This window comes from Euprymna scolopes, chromosome 9 (assembly GCF_053919585.1).
Source record: "Euprymna scolopes isolate OS-2025 chromosome 9, ASM5391958v1, whole genome shotgun sequence".
Taxonomy (NCBI): Eukaryota; Metazoa; Mollusca; class Cephalopoda; order Sepiida; family Sepiolidae; genus Euprymna; species Euprymna scolopes.
In genome coordinates, this window is record NC_136490.1 from 96,455,904 (window position 1) to 96,471,611 (window position 15,708).

The window sequence follows — 15,708 nt, forward strand, 5'->3', positions numbered from 1 at the left end:
AAGGCTAGTACTCAATCAAGAATAATGGTTAATGAACTGGACAGACTGTCAGTTGAATGATGATGAACATTATGAAAGGATTGAAAATAATGAATAAAATTTGATGACTTTTAAGAATTGTTTCTGCGAAGTGCCTTTGGCGAGAATCAAAGTGTGGTATCTGTTGGTATTATATTTTATCTTTTCTGTCCTTTATCAGTGACAGAGAAATCCGTTTAAACCGAGGCAATTTTTATTTTTGTCTTAATCTAGAGTGCCTTTTGATGGAGATGATTTTCCCAACATTAAAAACCTCATAGGAAGGCAAATAAGTAGGAACTAGTGTTTAAAATAAGCAGGTTGTATCTCTCAGGTAAGCAATCTTGTGGCAATATATTCAAAGTAAGGGAAATTTTTAAAAAGAAACACTGTTCATGGAAATTTTGTTTGACATGAGGCACAGGGAGAAAAAAATTAAAGTTCTTTACAATTGTGGTAGAAGACAAGGTCTTGCTCTGAGAGTTTTACAAGCAGGAGCAAGAAATTGGAGATAAATGAGTATGTTGCTATATTGACAAAACCATGCGGGCACTTTTCTTGGGGGTTCCGATATTCATAAAGAAAGAGATGATAATTCTTTTGATGTTTTCGGTACACTACCTTAAGGAAAAAAGTATGGCACCAAATAGTTGGGTAGATTAGATTCTAAGGGCTAAGTACGAAAACTTAACCTTCTCATTTACAAGTTTTTTTTGGTTTTTTAAAAAGGAGTCACCACTTATCAAGGCTCGGAGGCTCTCGAGGATAAGGGTTAATAAGTGTACAGTGGTCAATGGGACAGTGATGTAGTAATCTTAGTAGTGGAAATTTGGTAAATTGGATTACTTAAGGGGAACGGCTCATCAAGAACTTGTTTACGTTGGACTTGAGGACGATCATATTATAATCAGCCCCGGAAAGCAAGCAAATTGAAGAGAGTTCCATAGGTGTGCAGTTCTAAGAAAAAAACTTTGTTCATGGAAACTACGTTTAGGTTTAGGCACGGATAAAGAGTGGGGGAATTATTGATAATGTTTTCAGCTAGACGATTTTTTTAAATTTTCAAGTTATCAATAAAATGAAATAAAATAAAATGTCGTTTTTGTTGTGAAAAGGTATCAAGCACGAAAGCTGACCCTACAATAAAATGAAACTTAATACGAAATTGATATCACCATAGCATTTCACATAAAAACTTTACTTAAGGAATTTTCTGTTTCATCCTTATATAGATATTACATACACCAGGGAGGAGTGAACTTGTTTTTCTGTTGACCTTTACGTAACAATTTACTTATCAAGGCCCAGTGGCCACTCGATGATAAAGCGATAAATGAGTATTCTGTTATATTGTTATCAATGGGACAGTGACGTAGTAATTGTTAGTAGTGGAAATTTGGTAAATTGGATTACTTAAGGGGAACGGCTCATCAAGAATTTGCTTACGTTGGACTTGAAGATGGCCATATTATAGTCAGCCGGAAAGCAAGCAAATAAAGAAAGCTGAGTTTTATATATATATATATATATATATACATACATATATATATATATGATGAAATATTACGCAAGTATAAATCATGTCAACAAAGTAATTCTTCAATCAATTCAAAAGCATAAACTCTCTTCATGCCAGCATCCACAGAGTGCATATTTGTTGCTATTTTATGTTTATTTTGAATGTGACTTACTTGAATCAGAACAATTCCGGAAGCGATTATCTATTTCTAACATGAAAAGACCTTTTATATAGTTGGACTTTTGTAATGTAAAAATGAACAGGCCCCAGTAATTAAGTAGATAAGTTTGAAAATGATATTTGGAAAAGGTTAGAATCGAGCCCACTTAGAAAAGTTTAAAAAAGAATACATATTGAAATCCTAGGAATGTAGAACGATTGTCTTTGTTCCTGAAAATGACTAAATATTATTTATGTCAGAGTTGGATATGAAAAATGCAGTTTAGAAATAATTATGAAATAAATATATAATAAAATAAATGAAATAAATATATAATAAAATAATGATGAAATAAATATATAATCAAATGAAATAATGATGAAATAAATAATGATAAAATAAATATATAATAAAATAATGATGAAATAAATATATAATAAAATAAATAAAGTAAATATATAATAAAATAATTATGAAATAAATATATAATCAAATGAAATAATGATGAAATAAATAATGATAAAATAAATATATAATAAAATAATGATGAAATAAATATATAATAAAATAATGATGAAATAAATATATAATAAAATAAATAAAATAAATATATAATCAAATGAAATAATGATGAAATAAATAATGATAAAATAAATATATAATAAAATAATGATGAAATAAATATATAATAAAATAAATAAAATAAATATATAATAAAATAATTATGAAATAAATATATAATCAAATGAAATAATGATGAAATAAATAATGATAAAATAAATATATAATAAAATAATTATCAAATAAATATATAATAAAATAATTATGAAATAAATATATAATCAAATGAAATAATGATGAAATAAATAATGATAAAATAAATATATAATAAAATAATGATGAAATAAATATATAATCAAATGAAATAATGATGAAATAAATAATGATAAAATAAATATATAATAAAATAATTATGAAATAAATATAAATGAAACAAGTCATTTAGGAATTTCTTTGTTTGCCAACAGCGTGTTTGGACATACATAGATGAAATCCACGTGAATGAATTTCACGTGTCTAGAACCAGCAGCTGACGTAATCAATCTAGTTATTTGTTTATGCACAAAATTATGTTTACGTCTATTTTCTAGTTTCACATTCTTTTGTAGATGTTTATTATTTCAGCTGTCAATCACCTTTTCCAACAATAATTGATAATAATCGATCTAGTGACCCGCCGTCGCTCGAATCAATTAATAATAATAACATGTTTTGTCTCTTGGCCCTGCCTGCCGCAGTTAACACAGATACTACGCTAAGATCACAGCCAAAGGGTCACAACATTACACTTTTCAAACCGCCAAATACAATTAGTTTCATTTCTCAATGTTTGAAATGATAACATAATTTGTACTAATTGGAATATTCCGGTGAGAGAGTGCATATGGAAAATGACGTCATGGTAAGGAAAAAAGAAAAAAAACTATAAAAGGAGATAGAGTACGTTAGAGGAAATGACCACGTTAAAAACTTGGGTGACATCAAGGCCATAACGATAAGTCACGTATGGCAGGAGAACGAGGAAATAAATGTCATTGTTACAAAAAAAGGAGTTGAGTTATTACTTGTCCTATGTTCCTTGCGGCGTACGTGTTGGGCTTACGTGTGTAAACATGTGTAGTATGCTACATTCGGACTACCGTTCTCATCTTGTGTATTATTTTCGGCAGATGTAATCTCTGGCCTTGTTCCAGTGTATCTTATTGAACTTAAGAATCTGCACAGAACTTTAAACAGAACCATTTATTAAATCCACAGGAGTAGCATGATTTTGTTCCGTCAGCCATGAACGAGTAGAAATCCTAAGTAATTTGATTGAATCCTCAACCTCCAGAAGAATTTCATTTCCAACTGAATTCTGAATTTTACCAAGTACCTTATCCATTAGGTTACCCCATAATCGCCTTGTGATCTTTGTCTAAAACATATCCTGTTTGCAACATCATTCTAGACCTACTTGAACAAATATATTTTAATTTATATTTATACAAGTAACACAGCACTCAATATTCAAGACATCCATTTATCGAGGCTCCCAGTTAAATTCTTAATCGGCAACTATTGCATGCCTGACATCATTTCTGCTTAAGGTTATAACTTCCTATTCGCAAGAACACTCAGCTTATTTTCACGCATTATTTTTGTCACTACTCCTGTCTAGAACTTATTCTATTTACGGCATCATGCCAGATCCAACTGAACCAATATGTTTTAAATGATATTCATAATCAACACACAAATATTTAAAATGGTTCTTTGTTTTCAATTGACTTTTAGACAGACGAGCAGAAATAGCAAAATAGATTATGCTAAAAATTAAAACATAAACCAATAGCTATTACGTTACGCATGCATATTCGTAATGTCGTTGTTCGACCTTCACTTAACAAATTCAATTTTTTAAATTTCCATAATTTTACACCGATTTTCCCGGTTAACCCCAAATATAAAGTTTCGCATGGGTTTGAATACCCTATATATTAAGTTTCATGTCTGTAGGCAAAAAACTGACAGAGGAGTTTGGTAAGAAATTATTTTAACAAATATATATTCGCATACATAAATATAGAAGAGTTTTGTGCTTACTATAACCTTTATACGCAAATATTATGCAAGTATAAATCATGTAGAATATCTGCATGAATATAATTACACGTAATAGTTAACTAAAGATGATCATCCCATAAGAAAACCGAGAAATTTAATTTGGAATTAATTAAAACGAATGTTCAAAAGAATATGCAAATTAGCTAGATCTTTTGCAGATGAACGCAATTTCACAACCCATACATAAGAAAGTTGTAAGTAAAGATTTAGTACATAGTATTTAGTAGTAAAATAATAGATTTTTTTTTATCGCTTAAGTGTTTTCCTGGTTCTGAAATAATTCCGATTGTAAATCAGAATCAATTTCACTCACCTGCATGATCACATGTTTAAATATGTTATACTTCTCATTTGATACGCTTCCTTCTGTGTTAACATTTGGAGGTAATTTCAAAATGTCTATCTTTAAATGATCAAAGTCCAGCAGAGGCGGTAGCTCATCTGTGCACAATTCCAATGCTGATCGTAGTTGGTCTTCTGAAAATGTTCCAGAAATCTCACTTAACGAGCTCTCTTCCATTGTTTGGTGTTCGTAGATAGTATTCATGAATGCAAAGAAATGTTTGTTCCTACAAGTAAATGAAAAAAAGTTTTATATTTTAAATGTTATACTAAAGCTGAGTTATGTATATATATATATATATATATATATATATATATATATATATATATATATATATATATATATATATATAGTGGAAATGGTAATTAATAAAACCTGAAGAAAGTGCTCAATACTGTTGTAGAGTAAATATGCGTTTTATTTTTTATTACCGTATCTTTCTGTTAAGTTACATTATTGTTTCAGCTACTCGGCCGTTTTTTTTTTGGTCGTCTGTAGCTTCCTCAGACTTTTACAGAAATGTTCGCTATTTTGGAATGAAAGAGTGAATGAGGTCAGAGGGTGCGAGGAGGGCTGAAGAAAGAGAGGGAGGGAACAAGGGGGAAGGTGGGATGGGGCGCTTGGTATGTCGGTAATGTTTTAGTTTTGGGGTTTAAGGAACTTGTGGGGGAGGGTCTGGCAAGTTTATTTCTGTGGGAGCAGAGGGTTATTTTAAAATTCGAGTCTTAATGTTAAAGTTTATATATATATATATATATATATATATATATATATATATATATATATACACACATATATACATATATAAATTAACCCAGCCTTGACAGTCGTGTTTTAAATTTCTTCCTTTTCTTTTTTCTGCATACATCTTATCTTTCTTTTAATAATATTATTTGAACTCATCCCCTTTTCCTTGTACCCATTTGTGAATTATTCCACGGATTTCTGCCTTTTGGATTACTTTGGACCATCTTCCAATTACGCGATTCCCTTGAATTTTACTTGTGGAAATGGAAATTTAACCAACTTTTTTGGATTTTTGGGTTTTAATGTTATTAGATATTTTACACGTCACCAGACTAACCATTCACATGGAATCACCTTTTTCTTCACCCTATTCCCCCTGCTTCACTATTTGTTACCAAGTAAGATATATGATTTACTTGTAGTTTTATTAAATACTTTTGCAAGCAAAATCCGATTCCGAATTTTGCTAACTCTTACCCTTTGATGAGAAGTATTTCTTCGAAACTCAGCGGATTAAGGACTATCCACTTATTTTGTGCTTCCTTTTTAAAATTAAATATTTTTTAAAAGTGTTTTTAACATGTTTTATTAACTAATTGTTCTTATATATATATATATATATATATATATATATATATATATATATATATATATATATATATATATATATATATATAACTCAGCGTTAGTATAAGATTAAAAAGATTCCTGAAAGGATGAAACACCAATGTCTGCAGGTATTTAATAATTGTTGTAGTAAATAATAATGTCAGCCCCTTTAAGAAATTTGTTTCTTATCGTTGAGCACTTTCAGTTGTAATAAAGTCGGTCAACTTAGCTTATACGCGCAGATCGTCATATAATGATTAGATCACTCTGACTGATATTAAAAGCGTTTAATAAGAATAAACGCTTAATTTCAACTGTCTCTCCTGCGGTTGACAGTAGCCGAATGGTTCGGGTCCTTGCTAATGAAGCCAGACATGACTTCTGTTGCCGGGTTCGAATCTCTTGACCGTCATTGATTGTGACACCCTGCACTGATGATTCTCGAAAGATGAAATACTGGTGTCTGTAGGTATTTAATAATTATTATAGTAAATAATTATATATATATATGTATATATAATATATATATATATATATATATATATATATATGATGAGAATAAAGGAAATAATATTAGGACGAGATTGACAGACTGAAAAGGAACAAACCAAGTCGTATGTTCATCAACGTTTCGTCTATATTTCAAGACTTTCTCGAGATGATTTTATTGAAGGAATTGAAATATCAATACCATATTTGAAAATATACATGTAAAAACGATGTCTCTTTTTATTGCAGAACGAAAAAGTCAATGGCATTTCCAAACGTTTGTTGTGGAGTGAGTGAGATTCTCTAACGTCATATAGCCGTTTAGATATTTAAAAGATATAATGAAAATTATGGTGTTTTATTTTAATAAATATATAACCGTTATAAGTCAAATGTGAATGTGTAATTAAAATGAAATGGTCGCATCTTCGTTTTCTTATTTATTGACTGATTATATCTATTAATTCCAATATTAAAAATATTCCCTATAATAAGTAATATTTTTATGGTGTGAGTTAATCTGTGTCTAAATTTAAATTCTGTTTTTTTTTTGTAAAGATATATATATATATATATATATATATATATATATATATATATATATATATATATATATATATATGAGAGAGAGAGAGAGAGAGTTGTTTTTTCACGTCTTTTTGCCATTTTTTTTTTACCTTTGTGAATGATATATGGTTAGATGGTACGTATACCAGAGTTTTAAAAACAGTTCTGATTGTCTCTTGAGAAAAAGCAATGGAATATATATCTGAGTAAAATTAATCACACGATTTGAATTTCTTTATTGTGTAAAATATTGATTTTTTTTTTAACTTTTACTAAATTATGTATGCATTCCTATACATTGTTAACTAATTAAATATGAGTTTCTAAAGAGAAAGAATGATTTTGTGTCGCATTTTGACTTTTAACTATTTATTAAAATTATTCATCTTAAAACATACAGTAAATCCATGTTAGTTTGGGCTTTTCATTTTGAAATTTTATTTAAATGTTATTTTCATCTTTGAACACAAATCTATATTTAGTGTACACTTTCACTCACCAACTTAGAATTTATTTCTAAACGTGTGTTTTTTGGGGATTTTTTATTACATTTTCACCCCAAACAAGGAACATTGCCACTTTGATGGGGCTACTATTAGGGACACAGGCTACAGGAGTACTAGGTGGGGAGTTGGGCAGCAAGATGTCGGTTCACGTTACACTTGAACTTCTACATGTCAGTACAGTTGGGGAAGCAGGAACCTGGCAAGGAGTTCCAAAGTCTAGCGGTTCTGGGGAAGAAACTACTGGAGTAGAAGGCTCTCTTACATCTAGGGATCTCTACAGTGAAGGGGTGGGATTGTACTGCTTGTCGGGTTTGTCGGGAGTATTTACGTGTAGGGGGTACAAGTGCTTGCAGCTCGTCGGAACATACACCGTTAAAGTACTTGTAGAACAGGTAGAGGGATGCTACATTACGTCGATGGGACAGAGGCTGAAGCTTGGATGATAGTTCAGGACCTATCAAGTTGGTGACTCTTGAACCTTGTCTAGGGGTGAGAGACTAGTAGCAAATGCACCAACCCAAATATGACAACAATACTCCATACATGGGCGAATGGTGGCCTTATAGAGGTACAGGATACTTTAGGGCGTTAGTAGCTTTCTAGCACGGTAGAGAGAACATACCTTTCTCGCAGCGGTCCTGGCAATGCTCTCGATGTAATTGTTCCAACTCATGTTTCCTGTGAACATTAGGCCGAGGAGTTTAAAAGATGTGCTTTCAGATAAAGAGTCTTTGGTCATTGCTATTGGTGGTAGAGAAGGTTTCTTGTAGTTATTGAAGGAAACAAGTTAAGTCTTGGCAGTATTGAATGTGATCATCCATTTTTGTCTCCATTCCACTACAGATTGGAGGTCATCCTCTAGTGTTTCTGCCATTTCCTTAGATATGTGTTCATTTGTTTTTCGGTCGTGTCTGTTATAGACCGTGGTGTCATCAGCATATATACACATCTAACAGACAATTTTGTCAGGGAGGTCATTTATGAATATTAGGAATAATAGAGGTCCAAGGATAGACCCCTGAAGCACTCCCGCCTTTATATCATATTGTTTAGATGTACGGCCATTGAGGACAACCTGGATTTTTCTCTTATCTAAGAAAGGTTTATTTATGTTAAATATTCTTCCAGTGATACCATATGATCTGATTTTCCTGAGAAGACTTTCATGCCATACCCTGTCAAAAACCTTAGATATATCTAGAGCTACTACTCTACCCTCCTCTGCTTTATCAAGTGAATGGTATATATGCTCGGAGATTACAGTTAGAATGTCTGCTGTGGAACGGGCTTGCCTAAATCGAAATTGTCGGTCGGTAAGAAGTTTAGCATCTCTAAGGTGATGGACTAAAATATTTTGCCAAAAAGTGGGAGGAGGCTTATGGGGCGGTAATTTGCTGGGTCAGTTCTTTCGCCAGAATTCTTGAAAACTAATACCACAGAAGCAGTTTTCCAGCAGCCAGGAAAGCAAGATTCATTAAGACATTTGTTGTAAAGTTTGGAAAGGATTGGAGCTATTTCGGCGGAGCACTTTTTAATAGCACAGCCGGGATGAGATCAAGTCCACATGCTTTTGCAGTGTCAAGATTTTTTATAATGGCGTGCACCTGAGAATGGGTGATTTTCAGATCGTCAAGTGTGGCGTCTGTCCACAAAGGAAAGCTTGGGAGAGAGTGGTTAGCAGGGTCCAGTGTGGAGTTGGAGGCAAACCGACTGGCAAGCATGTTAGCCTTCTCGGTTGCTGAGCAAACAACTTCATGATTGTTGGATATTGGGGGAATAGTTGATTGGCCATTATTTACTACACTGTTGTAGATTTTCCAGAAGTCATGGGTTCCTAATTTCTGAGCTTCGATGCGTTTTTGGGTGGTTTCAGTAAATTCCCTCTTAGCTGTCGCTATTTCTTTCTTACAGTTACTTCTGGCTTCTATATACTTCTGTCTGTTTGAACTGGATTTATGTTGGTTAAATCTGCAGTACGCATGCTGCCTTTGCGCGATGGCAGCTGCACATGTGGAAGTAAACCATTGGGGAGAGTGGGGCTTGCTATAAAGTTTCCGCGTGGGGACATGTGCTTCAATTGCTGTTTTGAACCATTCAGTGGTCTCATTTGCGCACTGTTCAGCAGGAAGTGAACAGATATTTCGCCATGGGTCGTCTCTAATGAGATCCCTGATTGCTTCCCAGTCAGCCTTTTTATAATATCTCGTTGTTTTGAGCAATGGCTCTCCCATTTACGCTCTAGAGTTTAGGGTGATTTCAACTTACAAAGTTAAATTTAAATATATATTTGTCATATATCATTGTAAAGTCCCCTTACATTTTAAGTAGTGTGTGTGTGTGTGTGTGTGTGTGTGTGTGTGTGTGTGTGTGTGTGTGTGTGTGTGTGTGTGTGTTACTTAATATCTAAGGGGAATTGGCAATTAGATTTACCACAGTAAAATCATTGTAGAGCTGAGAAACGTATTTAAAGTACAGAATGTCAGGAAACGTGCTTACCTGCATGTATCAATACTTTTGGAAATAGATGAAGGAATTTGAAGAACTGATGTAGAATCAGGAATTTCAGATTTTAAACATTTTCTTTGGAACCATGTAGGATAATCTGCCAAATCTATAATACAAAAAAAAAACTTTCTGCGGTTAAATACTTTAACAATTGGTGCAAACCTGTTCTTGTGCAACCTGTAGCATCCGTTGGCAGAGGAAAAAATTGATGAAAAGAAAAAAAATGGCTGCTGCTTCTCTGTATGATCTTGTCATCTCATATGCAAATGAGATGTTCCTATTTAAATAAAAAAAAGCCTGATTTTTCAGAGACTCATTTGATTTGGATTTGAACGTTGGAGTAGCAAATTTTGAGCAGTGTGTCGAGTTTGGGAGTAGCGAGTTTTTGAAAGCAGTGTCAAATTTTGGAGTAATGAGTTTTGGCAGCAGTGCATCGAATTTAACCCGAAAATTGTTAGTTAGAAGTGCAGCATAGTTGATAATCCATCAGAGTAAGTGTAAAATAGTTAACACTTGATTATTTAACCGCTTTCTATAGCTACACACACACACACACGCGCGCACACACACATACATGCACACCACTCAATAAGTCTCGGGGTTAGCATGCAGATAGTGCTACTAATAATAACGTCCATGTGATCTTTATAACACAAAACCTTCAAATAATCCAAGTCAGAATCTGAGCCTAATCGAATTATTAGTTTACAGATTGCAGTTATTTTGCACTGCGTGTCAAATTATTAACAAGATAACATTTTTTTACCAGTTTCAGAAACTTACTGCTAGTTTTGTATCAAAAGTAGGCAATGCTGAGCAGCGCGTCTTGCTAAATTTTTGTACTGTTCTGTACAATGTAAACAACTTTTCCTCGTAATTGCTGAATCCACCGTATTTGAGGTGTGTCAAATTAATAACAAGGCAGTTTGTTTCGTCAATAAAATGGGTCGTAAAGGTGGTTTTAATAGTTCTGAAAGATTACTATAACAGAACAGCTAGCAAAAATTGAAACTACGCTCGAAATATCGAAAATGATAGGAAGGTACCATCAAACTGTGAAGAACTTTGTCAATGATCCTACAAAGGTACGTATCAGAGCTGATAAAAGTAAATTTAGAGTTATTTCTCGCCGTTCTCTACTCTAAATTAAAGGTGAAGTTGTTAAGAACCTTGGGCAGACAAGTCGAGAAGTCTTTTACCAAGACAGATTGAAAAATGTCTCAAAAAGTATTCGATGTTGCCGTCTGAAAAAAGTAGCAAAGTATGTTAAGCCTGTGATAAAACCTCTATTAAAGCAACATCACATACAAAACCGATTGAAATGGGCAGAGGACAACATGAAAACGGATTTTTCCTAAGTTTTGTTTACGGATGAAGTGTGTGTCACTCTTGATGGCCCAGATGGCTGAAGCAAGGGATGGGTCTTAGATGGCCGACATCTTCATCAGCGTTTAAGGCGCCAATAAAGTGGTGGTAGGATAATGATTTGGGCTTGGATTATCGGAGGTACTTTAGTTGGCACATGGAAAGTCCCAGAAGGGTAAAAATGACGTCAAATGCTTACATAGCTTTTCTGAAGGTGCACTTTGAACCATGGCAAAGAAAGGTTATTTTTATGCAGGATATTGCTTCTTTCGCATGCAGCAACAAAAGCAAAGAGTATTTGCAACAACAGGGCTTCTCTGGCCTACGGAAGATGGAGTGGTTTGCGAATTCGCCAGATTTGAACTCAATTGAGAACCTTTTGAGTATCATGAAGCGACACCTCTATGCAAGTGGACGCCAATTTAAGAGCAAAGATGAGTTGTGGGATGCTCTCCAAGAGATATAGTGAGGAATAATTGTTGACGAAGTCACAAATTTTACAAATTCTATGGACCAACGCTTTTCATAAAAGTCACAACGTCTTTCACAAGTCATTCATAAAAAAGGATTGCATAGCCCATATTAATTATGTCAATGTAGAAATTGCTATGTAGTTATTGCAATTTTCCTAGTTCATTTAATGTTTGAAAATTATTTCAATAAATAAATTATAGGTATATTGTGTTTTTTCTCAACCTCGTTAATAACTTGACACACTGAAATCAACAGATATTCCTATCTTCTGTCATAGTTTCGCTAACACTGCTTTAAATACTTTTATTTTTTTGACCGAAGTAGCTGAATAGTATTGTAAGCACTTTCTCAAAGTTTCATGGATTTTTATTCACTCGTTCCTTAAATATTAAGAAAAATGTAAACTCGTTAATAATTTGATACGCAGTGTAGTTATTTAGAAACTTTTCAAAACAATGGAAAAATTTGAATGTCGTTTGTTGATAAAGCATTGCTTTCTAATGAGGACTATTCAAGTAAAGAAATGATTTTATAATTGTTATTCGAACTCTGCTCCGTTGGAAATAATGGTTAATATGTGGCATGCTGACTGCGATCAAGCTCGTACAGATACAAATAATGCTGAATGCTTGGATTATTCAAATTTGATCAGTGTCCCCGAAAATATCACAAAACGTCCACAAACTTGATTAGAAAGATTACAAAGTAAAGTCGTGTAAGATAGTAGAACGATTGAAGATAGCAGAAGGTCATGAACATCTGCCAATTAAATAGGTGTGTTAAAGTGGGTGCCGCATTTGCTTACAGTCGATCAAAAACAACAATGTTGATGATCCAGAATGTTGCTTGCAAATGTTTCAAATTATTTAAAAAGGAGTTTGTGTCAATATGCGACAACGGATGAAACATAGACCAACCACTTTATTGTGGTGTAAAATCGGCAGTCATCTGAGTGTACAGCAATAGATCAAAGCCGTCCAAAGAGGAAAACATCAGAATGCAAGGTTTTGTTGAAAAAGGAATTATAATCCAAAGAGAAAAATATATAGCATAATAGTACATTTGAAGTTGAGAAATTGTCATAAAAATGAAAATGAAAGTTCTCTTTCATCAAGACAATGCATTGTAATTACAACTATGGCAAAACTACATGAATTGCACTTAGAATTGCTTCCATATTCACCCTATACATCAGATCTGGCCCGCTGTGCTTAATGGTTGCTTACAGGCTTCAAAATAATGTTTCAAGGAATGAGATTTGGCTCCAATGAAGTAATGATACTGAAACTGAGGCGTATTCTGAGGCTAAAAATAACTTGTACTTACAAAAAAGGATGTTGAATTATCAGAAAAGCTCCGGAATCAGCGCATCGCTTTAGAAATAGACTATGTTGATGAATAAAGTTGAATTATAAATCTGTTGATTATACCAGATGTGTGTTTTATCAATTCTATGGCACACCGTTTTACTTAATATCTCTAAAGATTATTAAAAAATCGAGAAGTTAACAAAGATCTTTTTTCATATTTTAATAGAATAAAACATTAAAAAAAATGTTGATAACTTACTGATATTTGCCGGGGGAATGGGTATTTGGCAGACACCAAAAATCGAAATATCTTGGGTTGGGTTATGTACAATGCTGTGCAGAATTTGGTTGAAAATCATTTCTACATATGAACGGTCATTTCGGCTCAACACAAAATGATTATAAAAGAACTGAAAATAGAAAAACCAGGCAAAATAAACGGTAATTAGCATCAGGTATACAAACACAGGCAGTAATCCTTGAATGGTATTACCAAAAAATAATTGGCTGTATACTGTTGAGAACTTGGATGCATACCAGAGAGAACTTGAACACCTACTCAGAAAACTTGAATGCCTACTGGAAAAGAGTTGAATGCCTATTAGAGAGAATTTAATGTAGAGAACCGGAGAGGAGTTGAATGCCTACTGGAGACTGGAGAGAAATTGAATGCCTACTAAACATCATCCTCATAATAATTCTCATTCAAAGTAAACCAGGACCAAATATTAAAAAAATGGTGTGCTATCTCCCAAAGCCATTCAACACGCCTCCCAGGTTGTGGACGAGTGCACCAGCTTTTAATAAAAAACAAAAAGTCATTGACCATGAGGAAATCATATATAAAAATATGAAAAAAATAAAAAGGGTTCCTCAACCAGTTTATATACCACGTAAGAAGACGCAAACAATGATGTAAACCTTCCAGTCTCTGGAAATGGCAATACCAGCCATGACAGAGACCAACCAGGAGCAGCCATTAAGATTTGATAAGAGAGTTCTTGTGTTAGATAATTAACATTGGTAAAAGTTGATTAGTTATTATCGATCTGTCTATTTATTTATCTATCTATTCAGTGATATTCCTAAAATAGTTTATATTGGGAATTATTTATTATTTATAGAATAAAGTGTAGCAATGGGTTTTAGCTGAAGATGTTTTCATAAATTAGCAAGGTTAAATAAACAAAATAACGTTGGGCAGGCAGATGTGGAAACGTCACATGTTAGAGATACGCGTGCTTTTTGAATGATGACATAACGGAACTGAGGTCAAGAGGTCGCGAGTTTTAGTCAGTCGAGAGTTGGAGTTTAGTCACGAGAATGAATAGACGTACTTCAAGACAGGAAATACATACTCTGTGAAGACCATTTGAGACAACTGAAATAAATTTATATTTTAAAAATATAAAGTGTTGTTCTGTAGTTTCACAAAAGAAGAAAGAACAGAGGTCTTAATTGGTTGGTGTTGGTCATTTCATGTTTCATCACGGAGCTGAGCATTGAAGATAGAAGAACTCTTGAAGAAAGAAAGGTATGAAGCACATATTATTCTTTTTATAAAAAAAATAATACCTTATGTAAATATGAACTGTAATATATACCCATGCGATAACACTCTGATATAAAATGACTCAGTTTGTACGTCAATATCATATCCTCCTGGCTAAACAATAATACATAAAATGTATACGTATATAACGGGTGTTATAAGAACGATATCTTTGCAGCTCTCAATACAATATAACTGTTTAATATTTCTAAACCTCTCTACACAATATATGATGGTTTCGGTGCCAATCCATCTCTCTATGTAACACTTGGTTCCCTATCTCCATCATTTGTAGCAACAAAGAATAAAAGGCTTAAAACCCAAACCATGAACTGTTTCTCCAAAGAAGGTTTTGCTGTTTTGCTACCACTACTCAAAGTTTGAAAAGTGGAGCAAGATAGCAAAGCAAGAAAATACATAGTGTTGAAAAAAAAGAGACATGCTTATAATAAATAGAACAATATTCCAATATAATTCAACCACGATTATATAAAACTAGCAAAGAGACCCAACCTTGCCGATCGTAAAATATGCTTAAATACATATTTTTTAATGTAGATTTCGTATTTATTATTACAGAGCTAATTCTCTATTGAATATTTATATATCTATATATAGTACTGATTTCAGAAGTTTTTTTTTATTTTAAAATGACTTGGATGCCATCAGCTGGAATCGAAACCAAAACGTTTAGCTTTCCAGCAGCATCGCCTCATTTAGCGCTTCAGCCGCGTTCGCTACTGTTTGAGCTCACCCTATAGACAGAAAAAGAAAGTTTTAAAATTAAACCACTTTTAACTATGGTTACTTTCCACATACGAAAACTAATATAAATATATCGGCAAGTTGAAATGAACATTTTGCATTTCAAATTACC

At 33.0% G+C, this 15,708-nt stretch overlaps 2 protein-coding genes across 2 annotated transcripts in view; both read right to left on the reverse strand.

The window, feature by feature from the left end:
- Positions 1-15,708, reverse strand: part of LOC145284632 (dynein beta chain, ciliary-like) — a 309,431-nt gene that overhangs the window by 33,340 nt on the left and 260,383 nt on the right. The gene's annotated exons all lie outside the window — the stretch shown is intronic.
- The window catches only part of LOC145284990 (uncharacterized), a 16,304-nt gene continuing 10,713 nt past the window's right edge, over positions 10,118-15,708 (reverse strand). The window contains exons 3-4 of the mRNA XM_080134085.1: positions 13,539-13,689; positions 10,118-10,236 (exon numbers count right to left, since the gene is read on the reverse strand). Of these exons, the coding sequence (XP_079990211.1) occupies positions 10,118-10,236; positions 13,539-13,689 (270 nt within the window). The remainder of the gene's footprint in view (positions 10,237-13,538; positions 13,690-15,708) is intronic.